Raw genomic sequence first — 27,015 nt, forward strand, 5'->3', positions numbered from 1 at the left:
AGCAGCTTAAAATTTGACCCAAAATGAGTCAAGTGAGACACAGATTTCCACCACTCTATAAAAACAGTTCACACACCTAAACAAACCTGGCAAAAAATAAAAGTCAACATATGCTGCAAGCAAGCAATAAATAAATAATTCAGCAAAAATGTCATATTTGTTATAGATACAGTAAATATTTAGTATGAATATTTATATATATAAATGTATTCCTTTGATATAAAATTTAGCATACAATTTAAAATATATAAATATGAAAAAGTATATACAAAAAGTACAAATCACAAATGTTTATTGGTATCATATTATGAGTAAAACCAGTCACTGTTACACACATATGCAGAAGTTGCATCATAAACGTCATAAAAGTCTCTCTCCTACTCTTACTCACTCTCTCTGGTTTCAGTGCAGTGCATTATTATCAAAGTTAATGACAGAACAAGAGACTGATGGAGGTCTAAGTCCAGCTATAAGTGACTAGTGTGTTTTAACACACACACAGAGAGACCTTGGGCGAGTGTGTATTAATCCATCTGATTTATGGTTAAATCTGTCACGCTTCAGGAGAGCGTACCCTTTGCCTCCATCACCTTATAGTTCAACAATACATATACAAGCATGCACAAACGCACAGACACTTTTAGAACAGCATCACGACTCATCCAGTAACATGCATGACGCATGGTTTGAATTGATTCCCATTTCAGAGAACATCATATCTTTGACATCAATGGCTAATTATTGCCACAGTAAACTTACATAAATGTAACTTTACATTGGCAAAAATACTTTATATATATATATATACACTCTCTAAACAGTATTTGTTGAATGAATGAATGAATGAATGAATGAATACAAAATTTTGAAGAGTGAATTTCAACAATGGTATGAAACAGGTTGACCAAGATGGTCTATCATGTGAAGCTTGACCCAGTCAACTAATTAAACCCATAAAACAGGCCTCGCCTTGCTTCACTGTATGTTCCAGCAGGGATTGTGAACTCCAGGAATCAGGGTGAGGTAAGACTACAATGGACAATGACTGGTCACGAATGGATTGTGTTCCATGGTCTAATTTGTGTCACGAAGATAAATGATAAATAATTAATACAATAAACACCACGGCAAACACTCATGCATGAATGTGCTATAAAAGATTCCACCCGACACAAACTGAGCATCCTAAAAAAACATGCACACACCCCTTTACTCAAGTTCCATTTAGCTGTCAGAAGTCTAAAGCATTTAAAAACCCACCCAAGAACTCCAAAGCTATCACACACCTCACTAACACTACTCACATTACTTTTCTCTCATCCTTCTCGATCTGTCTTTCCCTGTCTTTTAGTGTGGCAAGCAACAAAGAGAGACGGTAGGAGACGTTTTAGAAATGTTTGGGCAGAGTCCCAGGGGGAGCCTTCAAGGTTAGCTAAAAAATGAGTAAAACAGTATGGATTCTGACTAGGGAAAAGAAAAGCTATTCTGTTTGAATAGATGTCAATGTAGAAGACTCCTCAGTATGACTCCTAATAATCTAATAATTCCCATTATTCTCAATGGTGATTCTTATTAATATATTACAGTTTTTTTTAATTAAATCACCAAAAATCAGTGATCCTCAAAGTGTTGGGCCCGAGGGAGATCCGCAGAAAAAGAAAACAGCCATGGCAAATGCGTTCAAGAGAGTTAATGGTGGTTGGCCCTCGGCCTTTATAAAATGGCACTAAACGCCAATTTCTCTGAGTCTTTCTTCTTCAGACTGCCATCTGAACAAGCCTGATATGGTAGATCTTTGCCATAGAACAGCATCTCTTCAGCATATAATGTATATAATATCAATATATAAAATCAACATTTTTAAATGAGTAAGTTCATATTTCTACATCGTTTTTAATTTGATTATGCTGTTTTGCAATGCATCATGGAATTGTAGTTTTTTCCCTCACTAAAGCTTTTAAGTACATCGTCTTTAGTCCAATTTTCAAATACTTTTTTTGTTTGCAATGATGTGATTCACCTCGTAGCTGATTGGCTTGGTTCATGGCTTGGTTCAAGGCTTATAACCCTTTTAACAAAGACTTTTTGAAATCCCTATGGAAGGAATTAATGAAAAAAATTCTTCCGGAACCAGTGCCTCTGAAAAAGTGTGTGGACACTGTTACACTCTATACATCTAGTCTACATTTCTTTGCACACACATTTCTCTTACTTGATAACTCTTGTGCCCCGATGCTGACCTCTTAGACCTGTACATTACCTGGAGTGGAGTTAAATCAAAACTAAGGGAACTCTAATGTGTGTGTTTTCACTCACAGGTTCAGCCATTTCATGCCTCTCAATCATGGCAGCCATCCTTCCTCGCTTTTCTTACCCCATCCTTTCTTTCCACACCTATTCACTTAAACGACAAACACTTTGAGAATGTTTGCCGCCGCTGCTGTCAACCTCAGAGCTGTCTGTCACTCAGCGGTGCCATGGCAGCAGGGCTGTCCCAAAAGAGAGTGTTCTCTGGAGTGTGCCATTGTGACATATTTTTCCAAAGATGTTCCGAAACCTGGTGAACTGCAGTGCTGCTGTCTACACTGGCAACTAAAGAGTATGAAATCAGCATAAATGAAAGGCAGTGCAATTTATATTTCATATAAAATAATGTCACTAGTATGTATAAAAAACAATAATAAAAAAACAATGGTCTAATAAAAAGGTTGCAATTTTTTAAATAAAATATATGTAGAAAAGAGTTGTGCTGCTTGTAATACCTTTTTTCATGAATCCCATTATTTTGATGAAAAGAAAGTAAAGTTACAATCTAAAAGTCTTTACTCTCACGTTTGATTCATTTAAAGCATCCTTGTTGAATAAATTATTTTTTATTCTTTAAAAAAAATCTTAATGGCCAAAATATTTTGAATGGTAGTGTCTATTGTTATGCATTAAAATTAAAAAATACATTTATAAATAAATAAATAAATAATAAATAAAATAAAATAAAAAATAACAAAAAATAAAATATATTTCATTCAGTATAGTGAATGACAATACTCTCATACAAATACATAAAAAAATTCATAACCTATTTTTAGTTGATATTTTTAAAAATGTAACAAATTATTGCTTCCCCCCTCATCTTAGATCGATTTTTTAATGAGCTTGTTGCAATGCATTATGGGACTACCTTCTCTTTGAAAGATGCAATGCTGCTACCTTTGAGAACAGACTTTGCATCTGAACTGCGTATATACGTCTTCAAATGTTGCCTACACTGGCAGCTCACTCAGTTTTGGAGTCTTTACCTATCTATTGACCCATTGACTCTCTCACGTTACCCGTGGCTGCACTCCTAACAGTGAGGTCATAGAGGTGGTCGCAGGAAAAGGAGGATGGAGGATTCAGGTGGGCAGCTTGGGTCTCCAGGTCACAGGAGTCAACAGCCTCTAGATAGACAGACATGTGTGAGTCTGAGTGTCTGTGAGTGTGTGTGTGCCTGCACTGCGTCTGCATGAGTTTGAACCCCTCCTTTCAGAAATGCTAAAAAAACATGGATGTTATGGATTATAAATGAACTAATTATTTGTAATACTCATTAGCTCCAGGTCCTAATTAGCCAAAATTAATATTGGTTTTGATAAAGACAATGGCTGAGGAAAATTGGCAATTGACCTTCTCAGTTAATCTGGAGAGGAAAAGAATGAGAGAGGTAAACAGGGAAGAAAGAGTGTATAAAATTACAAACTTCAGGATGAACTCAATAAATTGCACACATCGGCTGCATTCCAAAACCTAACAAGATGCCTTGAATGCAGCATTTTCAAGGTATATAATTTTTCAAGGAATATACTACAAGGTATTATTTTTTAGGTATTTTATGTATATCTTCTTCTGGACAAATTCACAGAGAGACCAATCCCGTAATTAATCCAAGACGTAAATTGAAAAGAGAGAAATATTGCTTAGATGTCATTAAACACAAGAACACGCCCTGTGATATACAGTACACACTCAAATCCTCCTCAAAGTGACTATTGAGAGCCAGACTGAAAGTCAGTGCAAGGTACCAGAAAAAATGCCGTTCTAACCAACCACAAAAGTAAAAAATGAAAATGTCATGCAATTATTGTGTTGCCATGATCGTTCATTGCTGTCACCCTCTATTCAATGCCAAATAATACAATTAAATATGAAAATAAAAGTGGATTCTTTAACCCAGAGCCGATCAGCCCTATACGCACACTACGCAAGTTGCGTAGGGCCCCGCAAATTACTCAAGGCCCCGCCTCCCCCTCGTGTCAATCAAAGTTAACAACATCAATGAGAAAATGAAGCGGAACTATCCTTCCGGTCACGAAAAGAGAAAAAAAAAACACCATGAGAGTGAATTGCGGGAACAGCAATCAGGTCGACTTATGTTCTCTCCTCTCCAAGTTTGATGTCAGCGGGGAACAGAAAAGTGAAGTTGATGTGCATCTCTCTCTAGTCTGTCTGTCTGTCTGTCTAACCCAGCTGGGCAGTGCATCTTTTGGTCTGTCTGTTTTGCTTGCTAATGCTGGCCACTTCCAGGGCTGTGTTCTGTGACTTTGTGCCTGACAAAAAAAAGTGAGAGTAAAATACAACTATTTATTACGTTCGATAATCGACAAAGAGCAACAGTGTTTGTTTAAGCTGCAGCTCGGAAAAAATAACCGCGTCACGCGTTAACATGCGTTCATATATGCGCGTGCACGAAAATGAAACAGGCACTTTCCAGCAAAACATCTGTGAGGACTAGTAGCCTACATTATGGGCCTGATGGCACTCCTCATTATAGGTGCACATATTTTTAAAACAAGACAATGGTTATCTAGTCCACAAGTCAGTTTAGTTACAACTCTGCAATAAAGCAAGATGGAAAGCAATTTATTGACATTGACTATTGATTTATAGGCTATATTGCATTTAAAATGTTGATTGGCTGGATATACTGGTCAATATGGATGCACATCCCTCAGTAAATAATAACCATCAAGTATCAAGTATTGCTTTTATCATTTAAAACCATTTTAGCTTTTATTCATTCACAGGGTGCATTTTTGATATCAATAATTAAATTTGTACCATTTAAAATGTGAATTTTGGATATTAAGAATGTACTTTTTCTAGTAACAATGTCTATTTCTAATATCAGGAATTACATTTTCATTAGTACTAGTTAAATAAGGGAGGATTGTAGTGGGAGCACTGGGGTGTCAGGTGTGACTGTGTGGCAGTGGCAAATGGTTTGGCTCATGGGTCAGGACGGCCCTTTAACAGAATTTTGCTTAGGGCCCCAGAGAGGTCAGGATCGGCTCTGATTTAACCCAATATTTGTGTGCACTAGACACTACCGTTCAAAAGTTTGTGGTTATTAAGATTTTTTAATATAATATTATTGTAATATTGTGAAATATTATTAAAATTTAACTTTTTCAACTGTTTTACTTTCTATTCTTATATTTTTCAACTGTTTTCTATTCTAATATTTTTTTCAAATTTAATTTATTCCTGTGACGCAAAGGTGAATTGTCAGCATCTTTTCTCCAGTCTTCAGTGTCACATGATCATTCAGAAATCATTATAATATGCTGATTTGCTGCTCAACAAACATTTCTTATTATTATCAATATTGAAAACAGTTGTGCTGCTTAGCATTTTTGTGTGAAACCATAATACATTTGTACGTGAATCTAATACTTTGATAAAACAAAATTAAAAAGAACAGCATTTATTTGAAATATTTTGGTAACAATGTAAAAGTCTTTACTGTCACTTTTGATCAATTAAATAAAAGAAAAAAAAGTCTAGAAAAAAATCTTACTGACCACAAACTTTTTAATGGTAGAGTATATTTGTATAGGCTTAATTTTTAAAGCATATTTGTATTAAATTAAAAGGAAAATAAAGCAAAACAATAGTAAAATAAAATAAAATATAAAAAACAAAACAAGTTAAATTAAATTAAAAATAAATTAAAATAAATAAAAACTTAAGCTCATGAATCAGTAAGACAGTTGCTAGAGAAGGGTTAGAACGGTGCACAATCTCAAGGTGTCAGCAACTTGGTAGATGTCCAGCTATAATTTAGAATTGTGGGGTTGCCAAAGTCCCAGTTGTCTACGGCCCCCCGTCTGGACATGCCCCTGCGGTCACCTCTGAGTATGACCAACAGCAAGAGAAAAGAAGCCTTTTAAATGTCAAACACTCTCTCCTGCGAAAGATAAGGGGGAGAGCCTCAATTATACACACATCCAGCAAACACTCCTGCACCTCCGCGACACACCAACACAACCCCTACTCAGGCCGAAATTAAACGCGGAGAAGCGCTGCACAGCTAGATACTGTCAGATTGAAGACATAATTGCTTGGTCTTTGCAAGCTTAACCTGAATGACAATAAGAATCAATAGAGCAGGAGTGAGAGAGGAGTGGCCTGAGAGAATGAAGCGAAGATAAACAGTAGGAAAACAAAGAAAAAAACACAAGAGAACGGCATGAGATTTGGGCCGTGCGGTTGAGGAGGTGACTCTCAGTGGAGACACGGGGCCGGTGGATTAATCCCATAAGACAACGCTGCTCCAAATGTCATCGGAGCGGTGAAGGACATGATAACCTTTCAGCACACACACAACCCTTTCTGACACCGCTCTCCTATATTCCCACACACTTTAACCCTTTCATTATCAGATGGATGCAAATATGCACAGAAAAGGACACGACAGGCACAAAGCGGCGTGCGCACATGCAGGTAAAGCCTGTGCGAGTGGTTGTTGTCGTCGGCTGGGCAGAGAGCGGGTCACTGATGTGAGACATCAATTTCCAGGTAGGCTGCTCTCAGCGGCTCCAGCGGGTATCAGCCGACACACACCTGCCCCTGATAAGCAGCTGCCGCAAAATGATCTCAACCACACACACACACAGAACAAGCGCGCACAACATACATTATTCACACACAGAGACCAGTACATCCATACACACCTACACGGCACACACTGAAATAGTGAGAAATTGAATGAGTCATGCTTTTCTTTCAGACATACAATCCTTTATCCCTGACAAATGAACGAAACTAATTAAAATGAATAAGTTAACCATAAACAACAGGTTTAAACCCATGCTGACCAACTACATTAGAAAACAAACCAATGCAACAAAATAATATGTAGGCTTAGGTTTTTGTTAAAATACCTCGGACTCTTGGATCAATAGATCTATGAGTTCAATGTGTAATGAAATATAAGTTTTAAAAAATCTGAATTAAACTATTAATTTCTTTCAAAAAACAAATCTTACAGACCCCAAACATTTGAACGGTAGTGTATATATAATCTCTTTTTTTATATATAAATACTTTATTCATCAAGGGCACATTCAATTTATCGAATGTGATTATATTTTTAAAAAATGATATTTAAAAAAAAATATTTAAAAATATTCTATTCATCAAAGAATCCGGGCGAAAAGTATCATAATTTCCACAAAAATATTAAAGGTGCTGTATGTAACTTTTTTACTCTACTAAAGCATAAAAATACCCTAAAATGTTTGCAGATATTTAAGTTCACATACTCCTAAAAACACTTCTACAGCCAGTTATTTTACTTATTATTTTACATGTTCCGTGATGTCAGTCGGTTTTTGTTTTGGTCTGTGTGAGCTCGCCCACTGCCAGTTCACCCAATAGTATTTCGACAACCCGGGTGGCCAGTTGCCAGAAAACACAGCGTATCGCAGCCTTGGAAACGAGTAAAAAAACTGGGCCAGAGAATGCAGATTCCACACAACCTAAAAAGCTGCAGATTCCACACAACCTAAAAAGCCTCGATATCCATCTACAAATCGCTATGAACGAGAGCATATTAAAACGCGGATTAATCAACTCATCAACTTACAGTCTGTAAGTTTCCTCGGGATTCGTTGTCAATTTCGCTCGTTCCTGTTGTGTGTCCTGAAACTGGCAACCCGTATGAGCGTCAAGTCTGAGAAGGAGGGGGCGGGGGAAACAACGATCTCTGATATTTTGAATTTGGACTGCAGTGTCTATTTCGACCACTAACTGTCATTCTTACAGACAACACCTTTAAGTCGCACAACTGCTTTCAATGTTCCTCGAGCAGCATATTAGAATGATTTCTGAAGGATCATGTGACACTGAAGAGTGGATTAATGATGCTGAAAATTCAGCTTTGCATCACATGAAGATATTACATTTTTTAAATATATAAAATAGAAAACAATTTTAAGTTGTATTAATATTTCACAATATAAGCAGTTTACTCAAGCAATCTTTGTATTTTTTTCACATGCTGTTGCAACAACTAGTAACGTTAGAAAAACTACAACATCACACCGGATAGCTAGACCGGAAACAAAACAACAGGCACGCCGCACGTACTTGTTTGGGCTTGCGCGCCGGCCAAAGAGTAGTAGGCTAACGTTACGTTTTGAGTGGATGGCGCGAGCGCGAGACTCCGATCTAGAGACGTGCACTCTCAACGCAATAGAGTGCGGCGCGGGACTAGATTTGATGGCCGAGTGCGAGGGCGGGCTCGAGCGGTAATGCACTCACTCTGTGTGTGCGGGTACGGGAGAATAAAACGATTCCCGGGACTCCCGCAAACTAGAAATATCTATGAATAAAACATAAAAACTAATACATTTTTATTCATATGTTGCAGAAAAGCAACAAGAACAACTAAAACAAAATAGAAACGATTTACAGGCCAGAGTTTCTTTTTATAACATGTTTGCAGCGTTGAGGGATGTAGCCAATCACAGACATATGTGTTGATTTCTTGAACGCAATGACCAATCAGAAGCATTTAAAATAGACTCCCCTCACCACTCAAAACAGACTTTTTGTTCAGTGATGAATTCTGTATGCTGGCAAATCCTCAAATTATAACAAACAAAGTGTATATATTATGAAAGATGCATTGTGCAGTCAGGTTCATTGATAATAACAGATGTGTGAGATTGCGATGAACTGATGTCAGCTTTTTAGGAATTATTAAGGGAGCGCACTTTGCGCGCATTGAGTCATGCCAAACCATGCACTCAGTAGCCTGCTTGCTTTTATGTTATAACAGTGGTTTGTGTGTTAATGCTTTAATAACAAATAATTTATAAGGAGCATTTATTCTGATGTGTATGGTGGCGACACGTAGGCGAAAGTATTTGGAGGTAGCCTACAAAAAAAGAGTCTATTTGCGGGCGGGAGCGGGACAAAAATGTTGCGGGCAGGAGAAAGTAACATAGAAAGTAGTTGAGAACATCAGTTATAACGATCCACGTATTAAAAAAATGGACAGGTTTAAATCGGGCTCGGGCTCATAATTACAGTTTATGTGTCGGGCCGGGCTCGGACACAATGCGCACGGGCTCGGGTCGGCTTGATTTTTTGGGCCCGATCTAAGCTCTACAATGGATGACTTCAGACAGAAGCACATGGATACCACAGCTAAGAACAAACTTACTGCTGATCCACTTTTCCATGTTGATAAGAGCATTAAAATTAGAAAAATGATGAGACAAATAGAAATCAAGGGACATTTAGAATAGATAAAAATGTGCGATTAATCGCGAGTTAACTATGGCATTAATGCGATTAATCGCGATTAAATATTTTAATCGTTTGACAGCACTACTAGAAACTTTATAGCACACATCTCCTCAACACGCTGCTGATTTCATATATGAAGCATTGAAGATCTAAAATGATAACTAAATTGGCCCCTTGTGATCTAGGTCTATTTTTTGTTGGTTTACAGTACATAAGTTACAGTACTGAAGCACATAAAACATTATAGTAGCTGTGCTTTCTCTGGTCTCAACACAAACGTAACGCTCAAACACACTTACGAATCCTTACGATTCCCATCAGGCTTCGTGATGCCTGTGTGTGTGATGTGTTCTGTCTTCTGTTTCTCCAGAAATGTAGCCTTACACACCTGCGGCCTGAGTAAAGGCCAGTCAGTGAGATCATATAAACGTCAACCTGGACACAGACAGATACACTACAGCAAAACTGTCCGAAGAGACACACACACACACTTTCACATTTCATGATCTTCTGTGTGAATATTACTACATAAATAAAGCTGAATTTTTTTAATGGTGAAATACTTTTTCCTACACCAGTTTAATGAAGCAACAGCATGTTTCTGATGTAATCTGATTTAAAATCACATCAGGGTTTGGCAATGCAGTGTTCGGTAAAGTGAGCTTATTACTGCAGGAGTGTCTGTGAGCACTTCCAAATGACCCCAATCAATTATGCATTAGAACTAGCATCACAAAATATGCAAGCCCTTATAAATCATAAGACAATGATAGGGTCACCAAGAGGGAGAGAGAGGTGCTGAAGGACACCCAGTGCACACCCTCAAGTGGTTACCTACATGTACTTGGTTAGTTTTTAACACTTATTCTGAGCAACTAATGTACACTATAATAGATTAACTAAATGGGTTTTCAAAACACTGATGTCAATATTTACAGATCAGGAGAGCTGACAATTATGGAAGCTTGCTTCCGCCCCTTTTTCTCTTACAATTTGACTTTATTTCTTGCAAATTTACATCTCGTAATGCTGACTTTTTTATTAGAATTGCGAGATATAAACTTGCAATTTATATCTCTGAAATAAAGTTGCAATTTGACGTAATAAAGTCAGAACTGCAAGATCTAAACTCGCAATTCTGACTTTTTCTCGCAATTGTACGTTTTTTTTTTAGATATAGACTCGCAATTGTGAATTGCAAAGTCAGAATTTTGTGAGATAAACTCACAATTTATATCTATTTATATTTAGGGCCCGAGCACAGATGGTGCGAGGACCCTCTTGGAATTGCTCTGTTTTTATAATTGTGATCTGTTTTTTTCTTTATTTATAACCTTTTACCCTGCTCGATTCAAGACAATTCTCTTCTAGCAAATACACTGTACATTGCAAAAACACAGAGGAATGTGGTAAAAACTATCTCATTCAGGTCATAATATCCCACTTACACCCTGTGCTATCATATTACAATTAGTTTTCATTGTTATTACCCTATTCAGTTGAAGTTAATAAGTGAAAACAACACTATTGCGATTGCAGCTAATAAAACTATTCTTATAATTAGTTAAATGTACACAGTGCTTTCGATTAATTCACCCTTTGCTCAAGGCATATGGTAATGGTGTGTGGTCAGTACAGCACTTAAAACACAACGTGATTGTCCAGAGCTCAAAGAACACCATGTGTTCTGCACACCCACACGTACAGTAATACACACTAAACAGCACAGGTCTGATGGATTGTGTGTTTGCAGAACGAGAGTGAGAGGGAGGGAGCATGATAATCGTCACCATTTTGAGTTACTGGAACTAGTGCAACCTGAGGTTAAGCGAGTGGTTCAAGTGAACAACAGCGATCGCTCAAGGGTCGCTTCAAACTTACAAGCCCAGATCTTTAGCCACCAGGCTACAGCACTCCTTTTTCTTTAGGGCTAGCTTTATTTATTGAAAACCTGCTTTCCTACAGCCAGAGTTGAACCAGCCACCTTTAGTAAAGTAACCAACTACCAAAATCCAGCCAAGCTACAGATAGCAATCTTGTTATCGGAATCGGATGTACAGATGTTATCTTTTGCAAATCTCAAAATTAATAACCATTACTAACATTTTGACGCCTAAATTCACTTTAAAACAACTTATTTCAGTGCTTTATTTTTTATTCATTTAGACAAAATAGTATACAATTTTAATACTGGCAATTTTTCATGTAGCCAAAAAACATTTTCATGGAATTTTTTTTTTTTTTTTAAAGTCCATGAAAGGAATTAAATTATATAAGGTCTGGAATGACCTTAGGGTGCATAAATAACAAAAATATAATTTTTGGGTAAACTATTCCATTAAGACCATTTAAGCCATCAGTGTGTCTTGAGCCATCATATCATTTAGCAGTCAAATAAATCACTTCCTTCATCATCAACAGAAGTTCCTCTAAGCTAAGGCTACAAAAAACACGGCACTGTTTAAACTAGCTTTTAAATGAGATGAGAACACACAATGCCAAACAGAACCTGAGGCCATAACCACTGAAATAATTGCTCTAAGCTCTAAAAAATAATCTGTTTAACAAGTCCACTCATTCAGCTGTCAATCACAGAGTCATTTACATTTGAGAGAGCAGGACTGCTCAAAGGAGAGCTATTCCTGAGGAAATCAACTCAAAGCTTTAGAGTGGTTGTGTCTCCAACAGGTATGAATTTTCTCTTTTAAAATTCATTCTTTGAGAACAAAATAACATCAAGCTTTGAAAATTGTATTGTATTAGCCAGAACTTCCATTCATTTCTCTATAGACCTTCTAAATTATCAAACTGAATTCAGTGGATTAATTCTTGAGTGCAAATAAAGTTTAAAAAGCAGATAAATCCAGAGGCTAATACTATTAATGTTCACACAAAAACAAAAATGATCATCTTCCATAAAGAGTAAAAGGAAAGTGGATGGTGATTTATATTGTCAAGTTAAAAAAATGAAAATAAAACTACATTTAAAAAAAAATAATTCATAAAACTTTTTCTTCTGACTGAAAAGAAGCCTGTTTGTGACAAATATATTGTATGGCTTCAGGGGACTTGAAATAAACTGAATTGGTCATATGGACTATTTTTATGGTGCTATTTGTCTTTATGTTTTAGAACTTAGCAAATTGCAATATAATAAAACATCTATGCATACAGTACATACTATTGTTCAAAAGATTGAGATCTGGAAGATTTAAATAAAAAATAGTATTGTAAATAAAAATATTAATATTGTGAAATATTATTACAATTTAAAATTACATTTTAAAAGATATTAAAATAGAAAATGGTTATTTATTCGTTTGATCAAAACTGAATTTTCAGCATCATTACTCCAGTCTTCAGTGTCACATGATCCTTCAGAAATCATTCTAATATGATGATTTGCTGCTCAAGAAACATTTCTTATAATCATCAATTTTGAAAACAGTTGTGCTGCAGAAAGAAAAGAAAGAAAGAAAGAAAGAAAGAAAGAAAGAAAGAAAGAAAGAAAGAAAGAAAGAAAGAAAGAAAGAAAGAAAGGCATTCATTTGAAATAGAAATCTTTTGAAATATTATAAATGTTTTTACTTTCACTTTTGATCAGATTAATACATTCTTGCTGAATAAAAAAAATATTTATTTAAAAACGTTTGAACAGTATAGTATGATTTCAGATAAATCAAGGAAAGTATAAAAGCATAACCTTTAGTCAATCTAAACAGGGGATCTGTTCGATATTATCAGTATGCTTGATGAAAACTGATAATATTCACCCTGCGGTCACTTCCTGCCCCTATATTATTCAATTAGAAAGGTCAAGAAGCTGCTTAAACAGAAGATTCTTACATGCAAAATGTGGCCCTTTCGGACACATGCATATGTGCATTAATACAAATGCATACGATTAATTTCATCTCAGCATAACGGAGCACATGCGTGTAAGAGAGAATATGTGAAGTTTAATTGCCGTGTTGAAACGGAGTCTGAGTGAACAAGTGGATCAAAATAAAGTGGATTATCAGATTAAAGGGTTTTGCAACACGCTGCGCTTCAGTTAGATACACACTAAACTTCCTCTGAAATCACACTGCTAATTTACCACAAACACACAAACAGAGAGCATACATCAAGGAGAAAGGTGTGTGATTTCTTAGATGTTCATTATTCAGCTGGTGTTTATGTTAATGTAGCGTGGTGTGAAACATTTCATGTGACCTAATTGATTTGAGAGATTTCTCCATGTGGGATCTTAGACACTCTTGCAAAAAATGCAGATGTTTATATACTTATGTGTTAAAGGATTCTTCAGAGGCCATGTGTTTAGGGAATCTGACAACAACATGCTACTTTTTTTTATTCAAATCTGAAAAATTCAATTTCTTGGTTTTGAATGTTTGAATAATTGAAGGGCTCTGTTATAGTAGTCTAGCGAATGTGTGGGAGGGAAAAAAAATTCACTTGTATGAAGTTCCACATCTCTCACTCATGATAATTAAACATGACAAAGCTTTACCCATCATTCCTGCATACTTCTGTGGACATAAAAACAGCATAACATCTCTTTATACAAACACTTTAGTAAAGCATTAGATCAGTGACTCAGCTGGCCAGAGAAGGAACCTAATCCCACCAATCAGAAGGCATGGAAATCTGACCACTTAGGATTGAATATCCACATTCAGTTCGGACACATACTGATCTAACCGATCAAAGTATACTTACTATTAAAAATGATAAAGATTACAGTAACAAACAAAATGGGTTTTACAGCCTGATGCTACAGTGTTGTAGAACATTATTTATTTCCACAAATAACTTTAGTCTGTAGTTCTTTAGAAAACCATCTACATGCCCTTTAAAGAGCCCAGAAACCAATATGCTGGTCTGAAAAATCTATAAATTATAATCAAAAGCAAACTTAAGAACCCAACAAATCAAAAACCTAACCAAACCATTCTGTAAAACATTTCTTTTTAACTGAGCTGTGGAGGTCAGATCAGGTCAGGACACAACACAGAAACATCACATATCTTACTCTATAATTACCTGTAAGTTTCTAACCTCTAGTCTAGTTGGAGTCAAGAAGAGACTCTCTATAACCCAGAACAAGACAGCTTCAGGTCCAGATCCAAACCGAAATATAACCCCCAGATCTACAACAACCAGGCTGTCCATTTGAATCAAGTGAATGCTGAATACAGTGAGCTACTTTTGTTTGACTACGTAAAAGCGGGCACTGACATTTGTAACTTGAATGTGCAAGGCTTGTGATGTCAGCCACTTACAGTTATTTTAGCTATACCACCACAGCTCATTATGCTGCATTTGTTATCATTTTATCTTAAATTATTATCAGAGGGTCTGAATCAGCTCCCTGTTTCAGTAGTCTGGGCAATGATAAGGGAGTCGGCCATTTAAAGGTCTGTCTCAATCACATAATCCTTGCAGTGCACTGAAACTTTTGCTTCCTAACAGTCCCACAATGCACCAAGAAAACCGGGGAGCACTGATGCTCACTTTAGCAGCACCATAAAAACAATCATAAACAATGTTCACAATCAAAACAATCAAAGGTGCTGAGTGAAGGAATAACTTCTGTGACTTGCCAATGTTGCAGGTATGTGTAACAATCAAAATATTTGATTATACTATATAAAGTACTTTAAATGATTTTTTTTTTTTTAAATTCAGAAAAATATCAGTTCTGCTGTTGATCATAAATACCAGTAGTGATGTTTTACAATGAGGATGTTGTCATGTCATCATCAGTGTCCCAATGTATAGTAAGCCAGGGTCCTTTCTGTCCTTACCAATGCCCGAATTCATGTACACCGTATACTGATTCACAACCTAGGGAGCTAGGGAGCTGACTGGGACACAGGCAGAATCATAAAAACACTGGATTTTAGTGCAAATAGTTTTACCCTATACTGCATTAGTGACTGATGAATCAGACACCTTTTCAACAGACAACATGTTCCCATGTTTCCCAAAATGTGCTGGGATGTCTGAGACCAAAGACCCATATTCAGACAAAATATTTGAATTTTGAGTGTTTATATTTCAACCTCCGGTTCACCTAAGCGGTGCATTTCTGGACTCTTAATGAAGTCTTCACACTACTCTCAGTGGTAGCAGCAGACTGCTGTTAAACTAACATTATAATTATCTGCAGGATGCCCTTTATTCAAAGCCAAACAGGCCTGAAGTATTCTGTCATTTTAACAGATGAATGCACATGCTACAGTTAGCTAATTGACTAATTAGTCTAATTAAGCCACTTGCCAATTTGGGAGTACGCAAACAGAGGCGTCTCAGTGGAATTTTAGAAGGAAGGAGAGAGTCATAAATTGGCTGGCTGATAAACTACTGCAGTGAGACACCAGCAATACCCTTTTGGACACTAAGGGTAATGGTAAACAGTTTACTTCATGAGTCACAGACAAGTGACAACAGCAACAGTACCAATATGAACACTAAGAAAGTCATAAAACAATACGCCACAAGAGGTTGTGCGTTACAGCAATTTACCACAGGTAAGGAGCATTCTTACAGGCACAAGGGGAAGCAAAGTGCCTAAAGCAGCCTTAAAACACTCAAAATACTTGAAAAAATGCAAAAACCAAAGATGATTGCAGAAAGCTTAATAATAAAAAAAGTCATTTGGTAGTAAACTCTCAGACCCCAATGGTGTTATTTTCAAAACCGAAAAAATATATTAAAAAAATAAAATGTACAAAATAATAAATAAATAAATAAATAAATAAATAAATAAATAATAATATTAAATAAATTTAAATACACAAAGTGGATTTGAAAATGTCCAGGCAAAATTTTGAGATCAGCATAACTTTTATGATATTACATTTTGTGATGACTGCATCAATGGAAATCATGAAGTAAAGAAACATTTAACCCTCAGGGGTCCAAGGTGTTTTTGGGGTCCTGCAGGTGTTCTGACATGCTCTGACATTTGTGCTTTTTTCAGTTATTTATAAACATGTTAATGGCAAAGGAGTACATTCACTCTATATAGCACAAACAGGGCTACCATAATATGTGAGCAACATGTATGTACATGTTTGTATTTTTGAGGGAATATTGTTCATGCATGGTTATTGAAAAAACTAAACTTAAAGTCTCTGAAATAAGGCCACAAAACCCATACTAAATATGTGTCCACAAGACTTTAAAGTAACACCAGGTAACTTTTGCTCTCGGAGTCCCCCTACAGTTGGGAAACATTATTGTCCTCTACTACTGTCGTAAACTCTGTCATCGTGCATTTGTTGACAACCATGATAGCCCTGAACACTGTAGGAGGAGGTCACATGCAGTTGTTCTGCTTGCGTCGCGTGTGAAATGTCTTCATCGCAGGTACAGTGGCATATATTTCAGCATGTCATATGAATATAATTTCATGGGTTTTTTTTTTTTTCTAACGACAAATGATCGCGATGATGACGTTTACAAGCCAGTGTCATTATAGTAGCCTAGTCTATTGGTTACCGTTTTACTGAATCTATATGATACTTCAATGCAATCTTTGAGTGGTAGATAATAACCATATATCGTCAATATTATAATATCAAGCTACCATAAATAAATCTGCAAATTTTACAAATCGATTTGCATTATAACTTGAGGCAAGACAAGTAATCATTACCTGATTCATGAAGATAAACGGAGGATAAGATAGCTTCCGTAACATAGTCAGGCAGACAAAAAAACACCCCAGACTACGGGGTGTCATTGGTTGTTGCGTTAAATGTTACCCAGATACAATAGTGCTATTTTCTGATTGGCTAACAACACCAGACGAACAACACCAGAGGAGACGCGCTTGAATTCATGCCTGTTCCACAGTGAGAGCGGCGCGGCCAGAGTTTTGGGCGCTGCGACATATTAAATATATTACAAATAGTTTTTCAGCGTGAGAAATACAATGTGTGGCGGGAGAGCGTGACAAAAGACCGAAATCAGTGACTGTCAGGCTCAATGCGTGACACTTGACAGCCCTGCGATTTTAAAGGGTTAGTTCACCCAAAAATGAAAATTAAGTCATTAATTACTCACCCCCATGCTGTACCAACCCCGTAAGACCTTCGTTCATCTTCGGAACACAAATGAAGATAATTTTGATTAAATCTGAGAGGTGGATCACTGCTACATAGGCTGCCTAAGGGAATGAAACTTGACGGCCCAGAAAGTCATTAAAGAACATGTTTAAATATTCCATGTGCCTACAGTGGCTCAACTATAAGTTTATCAAGCGACGAGACTACTTTTTTTCAGAAAAAAAAACATAAATAACGACTTTATTCGACTATTCCTTTTCTTCCTTGTGGGCCTGAGACGAGAGTTCAAGAGATTTCCACGACGCATGCGCGAGAACTGAGAAGAGGACGTTCTTCTTCTAATACTTCTTGTTCAGTTCTCGCGCATGCGTCGTGGAAATCTCTTGAACTCTAAGGTCTTACGGGGTTGGTACAGCATGGTGGTGAGTAATTAATGACTTAATTTTCATTTTTGGGTGAACTAACCCTTTAAGGAAGCGGCGGTGGCGGTGGAAGTGACGTATATGCCGTAAAGCAGTCGCGTTTTGTAGTTCTCTTTGTTCGCCGGTTACTACCCGAAACCCGAAGTTTAAAAGTACGATTAAAAACGCTACAGACCCCGTCAGGCTATGGCAGACGTGTCATTCAACCTATTGTAAGTCGATGTACCATCACAAGAGACTTGGAAATATATTATGAAGGTTGAAAAGTTACCTGGTGTTACTTTAAATTTAGTAAAACACTTTTTGTTTGGAAAGGCACTATGCGAAATGGGCGTGACTCATGTATAATGGTCTGATTCACACCTGTGAAGACAAAAGACTTGCTTAATGAGCCTGCATAATAAGCTTTTCACAGGTGTGTCACTGAGCCACAAGAAAGAATACAAGGACACAAGAAAAGAAATACATATATACTACAAAATTGGTTCACAGTTTATCTAGAAAAAATAGTATTTTTCCACTTGTGTTTTTGCTTGCAAATTGTATAATATCCAAGGTGAACATTTCTAGTAATTGTGTAGTTAATTCTCATACTGTATTTTCAGAAAGTTTTGGATATGTATCCTCTCCCCAAATTTGTCACTAATAAAACACAATACAAATAATTTGAAGAGAAGGCTTATATTGACCTTTTAAGAGTTTGTTTACATCTACCTTGTAAATATATTATTTGCTATTTTATTAAAAAGGTTACAATTACAGCAACAGTTAAAATAACAATATTTCAAGTGTAATATTTCTTTTTAAAAACTAAAGTATACATTTTATCATACATATTTCAAAGTTAAGGATTCATTAGTTTGAATAAAGCCTACATTGGAACAAACACTATAATAGCATCCTAGTTGATGACTTTATTTTTGACAAAACAAACATAGCCTAATATATTTAACATTTCAGCAGAAATTGGTGAACAAAAGCTTATTCAATGTGGCAGTAGTCTATAGTTTACAGTAAACAGTTAATAATCTATCCAAAATTAGAAAACGAAATGTTGTCTTTCATATTTCGTCTGTAACATAGGCATATCGTTTGTTGTTTTTATGATAGCCTATATTAGGGCATGTAAATATTAATTTGCAGTTTAATACGTTGCTAATACAAAGACATTTTAACGTTATTTCAACATATTTCAGTCGATTTTTACTCATCTCAGTATAGCAATAGGGTTTGGTAAAAACTGTTCAGTTCATTCATTCACACACAGACGCCATTCATATTTAAACAGTCTTTTTGCGGTTTACATACACTATGATATCGCGATTAGAACAATAATTTATAAAAAACGTACTTCTCTGCTAGATCCGTTGCTCCTCGAAATGAAAATAAACCAGCACATGTTCTGAGGTAAATGTCCCAGGATTATTCCTCACACAGTCTCGCAAGAAGAAATAGTACATTAATCTGGTGATTACATTAGTTGTGTTATCGCATTTATGAGGGGCGTTGACACGTTTGCATGTGTCGCTTCAGATCATTTGCGTCTGAATAGCGCGCGCTCTCCGTGGGCGTGTCACATTAGCAGAATAATGAGCTGAGAGAACGATAATGAGATCGGCTGACACCTCTCTCTTTTTTATAGATTGAATAAACAGAGAATATTTATTTTAGTTTTGAATTAGATATTTTAAAAGTACAAACTTAAATGATTATAAAGGTATATTGCTCATGCTTGTGTGAACAGGATTCGCTGAGCTTTGTTTAAGTTTAGAGACGTGCTCCAGAAAAAAGTTAACGGAGACAGAGAGGCAGAAAGCACACCCTGTTTATTTAATTTATTTTATTTTATGTGAGTGTACACAAAAAAAGAAGACACTCTATAGTTTATAATCATGTATTGATTATATTTATATGACCAAAAATGACGGAGTATTTTAAGTCTATGTTGCTGCTATGTGGAAAAAAAACAGCAAAACGCGCCGGCGCGTTTCTGGACCCCAGAGGGTTAATCAAATCTTTTAAAACATTTAATGTAAAATTTAAAACATTTTACCAACCTCAAACTTTTGAACACTATTGTATATTTAGGGTATGTTTACACGACAATGATGTACTAAAAACGGAAACATTTTTCCTTTGAGTTTTCGTGTACAGACGAGAAAATTGTCAAAATGGTCCCAGTTCACACGGCTCCATGAAAACGATTAAAAACGCTGTATTCTGCAGTAAGGCCAGTAGATGGCGATTTAAAGAAAACCTACGCACCTATAGACTGAACACATAATACGCATGCACATGACCTAACCTAACTATTTTCATAAATGAACAATAACGGTATCATTTTCAAAAACGCACTTTCACCAGTTTTCAAAAGTTGGGATTTTCAAGCCCCCAAAACGCCTTGCCTAAATGAATGTCCAAAACACATAAAAAGTTTTTAGTTTTTAGTGACGAGTAAACGTCCCCTTAGAGCGTTACAGATCCACTATTACATTTGTCCCCAATAAATAAGCACAAGCTTACCAATGCACTCACAAAAATGTATCAATCAATATGATGCACAAACTCACTTGATCCTGTATAAACAGAGATACTGTTCGTGTGATTATACTATGCATATACACACATATAACACCCCAGTGAAAAAGTCTGTCTCCATCAAGTCATGAGTGTGAATGTGTTGGTTTGCATGTGTTTATTCGTGTAAGTGTGTGTGTTTGTGTTGGGGTGTGCCAGTGCGTGTGTGTCATTTGGAAGTCCTCCAGTACGAGGACATCTGCGCTACTAATAAACTATAACTCTGACAAATTGGCACTGTCCAATCATCAGCCCTCTCCATGAATAAGCCATCAGAGTCATCCAATCAGACATGGCTGATGGCTCCGACCACCAATCAGAGTCAGGCAGGGCACAGAGGACACACAGGGCACGCTGACACTGCTGCGGGTGGAAATGAACCCTGACTGAACCAATGCTGGTCTGGGAACAGCTTGTCACATCCTAATTAATCTCAATAAACAGAAATCAACTAATTGGGGTCTGCACGACAACACTTTTTTACTGGTCAACTAACTGGTCATACAAAAAGTATTAAACAAGTGGTGACCTCAATGTTTACCTTTTGTAAATGGCTCACCATACATTGGCAGCATCAGCATCTTTGCTTTTCAGCGCTGTGTTGATGGAGAGTGTGTTAGTCAAGGAAATGTTCATGCTTCATGCATTGTCAAAATTTCATGTTGCTTATGACATCTGATCAGTTTCAGGGTGGGTCACAGGAATTTTGTCTCTCTAAATTAATGCATAGCATAAGAAAATTGAAAGAGGTAGGCAAGGAGCAATGGATCCAGGATCAATGCAATAAAAAAACATTAAAACTTGTACTAAATTACAATCAACTGAGGACAATATAGTAGTACAGTATATGCAGATGGTAATATATTGATGATGTCATGGGGAATTATATCATGAATGAATATGCCATGAAGATAAAGCTTAAACTAGCCCTGAGTCCACATGTCCAAACAACTTGAATAAGTAGAATGTCCAAATATGTAGTATTTGCATCTAAATAGATACAAGAAAGTAAAGATTAATCACAATTCACTATGACATAGAGGTAAGAGAGAACCCAATTGGAATTCAGCATACAAGCATAACAATGTTGCCATTGCTCTCTGTTACATTTTGAATGCTGAACATGTATTGGTCATTTCCAATCAAGCTATAATTGTCAAATTAGTGTAATTGTGTCAAATTGCAATGTAAAAATAAAATTTAATTGTATGTATACCTATCTAGCCTTAGCACAACAAAGATATCCGCCATTTTATTCCACCACCACCATTTCCATCACAGAATGCTATTATATAATGTAACTTATTACATTATGATTTATAATGCAAAATATGCATACTACCAACAAAAAAACAAGGTCAAAAGTTTGGGATAGGTAAGACTCCTTAATGTATTTGAGTCTCTTACAGTCTCCAAAGCTGTATTTATTTAATCAAAAAATAAAGTAAAAACAGTAATATTAGTGCTGCACGATATTGTTAAAAAATTACATTGTGATATTTTATTTTTCTGCGATATATATTGCGATATAAAAACTATTTCACCAGATGACTTTAATAGCTCTATTTGGAAAGAATGAATAATTCTAGATTGACTAGGGTGGTTTTGTCATGGGAGTAAATCCGTATAGAAACTAATATTAATAGAATGTTAACTAATGTAGTTAACTAGAGTTTAATAAATGGAACCTTATTGTAAAGTATTTCCGATTTGTTATGTCTCTTGAGTTCAGTGTTGGACATATCAGTTGTTTTAACCATTCATTAAAGTGAATCGGTTAAAAGGAGTCATTAGTTCGCGAATCGGACATGTCATTAAAGGATTAGTTCACTTTTTAAAAAACATTTGCTGATAATTTACTCACCCCCATGTCATCCAAGATGTCCATGTCTTTCTTTCTTCAGTCGAAAAGAAATTAAGGTTTTTGTATGAAAACATTCTAGGATTTTTCTCCATATAATGGACTTCATGGTGTACCAAATGGTCCAAGGTCAGAATGACAGTTTCAGTGCAGCTTCAAAGGGCTTTAAACGACACCAGACGATGCATAAGGGTCTTATCTTGCGAAACGATCGGTCATTTCAAAAATGAATAAAAAATTTGAAGTTTTATAAGCACAAATGCTCGCCTTGCTCTGTTCTGTGATACACGTTTGTGACTCTCCTGTTCGAACTCGTTCATTTTCTATTTGAATATAATTTTTACAAAATGTAATTTATTCCTTTGAAGTCACAGCTGAATTTTCAGCATCATTGCTCCAGTATTATCATTACTCCAGTCACATGATGCTTTAAAAATCATTCTAATTAGCTGATTTGCTGCTCAAGAAACATTTATGATTATTATCAAAAAAGTTGTGCTACCTATTAATTTTGTAGAAACCATGATATATATATTTTTCAGGATTTTGATTAATAGAAAGTTAAAAAGAACAGCAGTTATTTTAACATTTTTGATCACATTGAATGCGATCTTGAATAAAAGTATTTCATACTGACCCCAGGCATTTTAACAGTTTCTACACTTTTGGACATTGTTAGTAGAAAAATTAAATAAACTAGTGAGAGTGTGAAAAGCACGTTTTGAAAGATTATATTTTCTGGAAGTCCACACGGCCTAAAGTGCCCATAGTTTAAGAAACAAATTATAATTTATTAGAAGCACAATTGTGAGCTTTTATGAAACGCAAATCTAAACATACACACACACACACACACACACAGTTCAGTTAAAATGGGCTGGATTGCAGAATTCAGAGATTTTATGGATAAGTGTGGTGTAAGTGTATTTGCGGTTCAGAGAGCCTGCTATCAGCGAAGAGGCCCGATAGATCTATTTTAAAACCAACTCACGACAACACGCGGCAAGGTGATGAAAACCCTGACACTCTCAAATTGCCCTGTCAATCATCGGGGTCCCTAAAAATGCTGAAATACATACAGGCACAGACAGAAACTTAAAGACAGAGACTGTTAGAGTAAAGCACTGCTTGAGACCAAACACAGAGTTAAATCTAAATCAACTATACAACACACAAAAGTTTATTCCTAATTTTGCTGCAATCATGTACTTTCTTCTCTGTCTATCTATGCTGTAATATCTTCACTGCTGGCAAAATGGGCTTTCAATAAAACTTGGCAGCCTATGCAGTAGAAAGGTAAACATTTTTTAAATCGGTGCTACCTGACTAAAGAAAAACCGAGAAAAAAGGTTGTTTGCCAAATAGGTAGGAAAACATCAATACCCATAATGCACTGGGAATGTTGCGACCAATACAATTAATGAAAATACCGCCTTGCTTTAGTAGGAAATACTTGTTAGCCAACTTTTAGTCATAATTGTGTCGACTTAATTATTCCCGGGTGCAAGATTTTAAAGAGTAAACGTTTAGCGTGAATGAGTTACTTTCAGTTTCCAGTGAAGGATCCAGAGAGTTGTTGGCAACGGCTAAAGGCTGTAAAGATTTGTAAATATGGAGAAAACGCTGCAATGGAAAATCTAAAAAACATTTCAAACTAGATGACCACGAACACAGTGTTTTATGCCAAACGGAGGGGAAAAACAGAGAAACTACCATTCAATCTATTCAAATAAATACTTTTAACTCAATATTTGTCAGTGCAACGCATTTCATCCGTATTCAAGTATTAAACATTTAGCTTAGCAACATGCTAACAACAAACTCTTTGTGAACTAACATTCAGTGCTATATTTCTTGTATAATCTACCAAATGCACAAAAAATTGCAAGTTAAAACAAGCAAAGACAATGTTTTTGTTTTCACATGAGGTTTTTTTTATGGAGAGAAGCCATTTCTCTAGGATTAAACAGCCCAAGTGCTTTCCTTTAGCAAATATGCTTAAATTGTACATAAATGTTTATCATTCAGTCCACAACAACAGAGAGTTTAAAAACTGAAGCAAATGAGGAACAGTGAGACAAACCTTTGACTGAGGGTCAGATAAGACCACAAAAGCAGCTTATGATAACAAGAGGTCACAAGGTTAAATAAACATGCATGCTCTTTAACCTATAAACTGTGAAAGAGGCATTAAAGACAGGAAAACTATGAATAAGGGATGAAGAGGAGACTAAGAGGAGAGATGGGAAGTACAGACTGTGAGGAGGGATTAACGCCCTTTATAAAATGAAAATGTTTGCCAAAAAAGTGTACGTACGTGTTAACGTATAAATGTGTATTGCTGTAGTGCCGGTGCTAGTGAGGGTTTTGCCATGCAAACTGTTCAACATTACTTCAAAATATATATGTATATACAGTATATTTCAAAAGTAAGAAAAAGATTTTCGATAAACTAGTCGAATAGTTGGTTGTTGGATGACTAAGCAGATTTCAGTCACAGGTATATATGTATATCATGATTTTATCATTTTCATCCAAGCAGAATTTGAGATAAGGTACCTTTCAAATATTTAATTCACTGGATTATCTAAATAAATAAAAAAAGAAGCCATTACCACATGGTTATTTCATGCAAAAAAAAATAAAAAATTGTTGAATTCCTAGCAAAAAGACCTTTTTCATACTATATACTCCAACATTGAATCCATAACGCAAACATCTAGTTAAGAATAAATCTTCAAACTATAGGTATTTTGCTTAGCTTACACACAAAAGCAACTGAACAAACTGAGACTCAAACTCATGGTCCATCCAGCATTTATGGACTGAAATCAAGAAAACTGAAAAAGGAGTTCAGACATTGTGTGTAGAAAGATCCATAAGTGTGTGTATGTACAGATAGAGCAGTATGTGTGTGTTTACTTGAGACACTCACCCACTGGTGTGTCCTCATAGATGAGAAGGTACGACTGGAAGAAGTAATTCTGGAAACGAGGTGGCTGATTAGAGGCTGGAGGACAGAGAGACAGAGACATGGGTCTTAATAACAGAAAACACATACAGTTACAGCAGTTACATTAGATGGCAAAGAGAAAATTACATTGATGGGCATCAAATGAATAAACTTAATGTGGGGCCTTCTCCAATCAATATAAGGGCCAAGTTTGTGTGTGTGCATGTGTATGTGTGACTTGACAGTGAAAATCAGCCACTTCTACAGCACACTCAAAAAGGGATTTCCCAACATCTCATAGAATTGTATTGGGTTCCCCAAAAGAACCTTTCAGGTCTAGTTCTTCAAAAAAGAACCTTTTTTTTTAGTGTGAAGAACATTTGAATAATCAAGTGTAAAATTAAGGTTTCTACATGGGCCATTAGCCAGTGTATAGGGTTCAAGAGTTGGTTAGTTCTGTACTGTACTGTATGCAACCAACCTGAAAAGTAAATATATGATATCGTTGTTTTATGTGCGAGACATGTTTCCCCAGTGTATACACGCGTGTGTGTTCTCTTTTTCCAGGGGTAGCAGGAGACAAGCTGATTTGTCAGGAAGATCAGGAGAGCTTTGATCGCATGCATGGGTAGTGGGCCACAGAGACAACACACACTAGAAAGGGCTTGTGCGTGTGTGTTTGAAGTGCTGGTGTCTGATAGGGTGAATCACTCTTTGACTCCGCTTTGAACGTGGCAAGAACAAACCCAAAGAGAGAGATGGAGAGCTGCCGAGCAAGAAACGAGAGCCATCGACTGTGCATCTGCCAATACACACTAAATAGAATCAATCTAGAGTAACACATCAGCCTGTGTTAATTACTGGTCCATTACAGAATGCCAGCAGATTTAAAACAAGTTTTAGGTGTGTAACAAAGTGAATCAGAGATTTAATGAGAGTTCCTGTCAAAAGCAAAAAAATCTGCCACATCTGTCCTGGTTTCAGCTCCAGAACTTTATACTGTGACGATAAAAGTAATAGTTATATCATTATTGTTGCTTAATGAAATTTTCTTTGAATCCCATACACTGAAATTAAACTGTAATGAATACTGAATTTATTGTGATTTAGCGATGTGTATTTATTTCAGAGTCTATGGCTGTGTGCAAAATTTATTTTGTTTTGTGGTTCATATTTACAGCACATACCATATGTACGGTACTGTATATTACGCTGCTTTCATTTTAATACACAGATCTAATATACACATGCAATTTGTTTCCCTGTTGTTTACTTTCACAGACATAACCGACTGTGTTTGTGAACTTTGTTTTTGAACTTAACCTTGTGTGTATTTGAGAGTTTAAGTACAATAAGGCATGAAAGAGAAATAATTGAATACTGGCGGGACGCGCCGTCTGACATCCAGCTTTCTGTGCGCTTGCTTCGGATGTGTGCACTCAGAAAACCACATGACAGAATTTTAAACTGATATGGCTTTAAAATGCATGCAAATAATAAAACTTTCATGATGACGTAGTGTGGCTGCGATAGAGATAATAATCAAAAGCA

The 27,015-nt window shown here is 36.2% G+C and overlaps 1 protein-coding gene across 2 annotated transcripts in view; it reads right to left on the reverse strand.

Moving 5' to 3' along the window:
• cdh23 (cadherin-related 23) overlaps positions 1-27,015 on the reverse strand; it is a 294,684-nt gene that overhangs the window by 234,467 nt on the left and 33,202 nt on the right. For both annotated transcript variants that reach the window (XM_077196907.1, XM_077196908.1), the window contains exon 3: positions 25,447-25,521. In XM_077196907.1, coding sequence (XP_077053022.1) covers positions 25,447-25,521 — 75 coding nt within the window. The remainder of the gene's footprint in view (positions 1-25,446; positions 25,522-27,015) is intronic.

Source organism: Siphateles boraxobius, unplaced genomic scaffold, assembly GCF_051911475.1.
Source record: "Siphateles boraxobius isolate OS27281-9 unplaced genomic scaffold, OSU_SipBor_1 37, whole genome shotgun sequence".
NCBI lineage: Eukaryota > Metazoa > Chordata > Actinopteri > Cypriniformes > Leuciscidae > Siphateles > Siphateles boraxobius.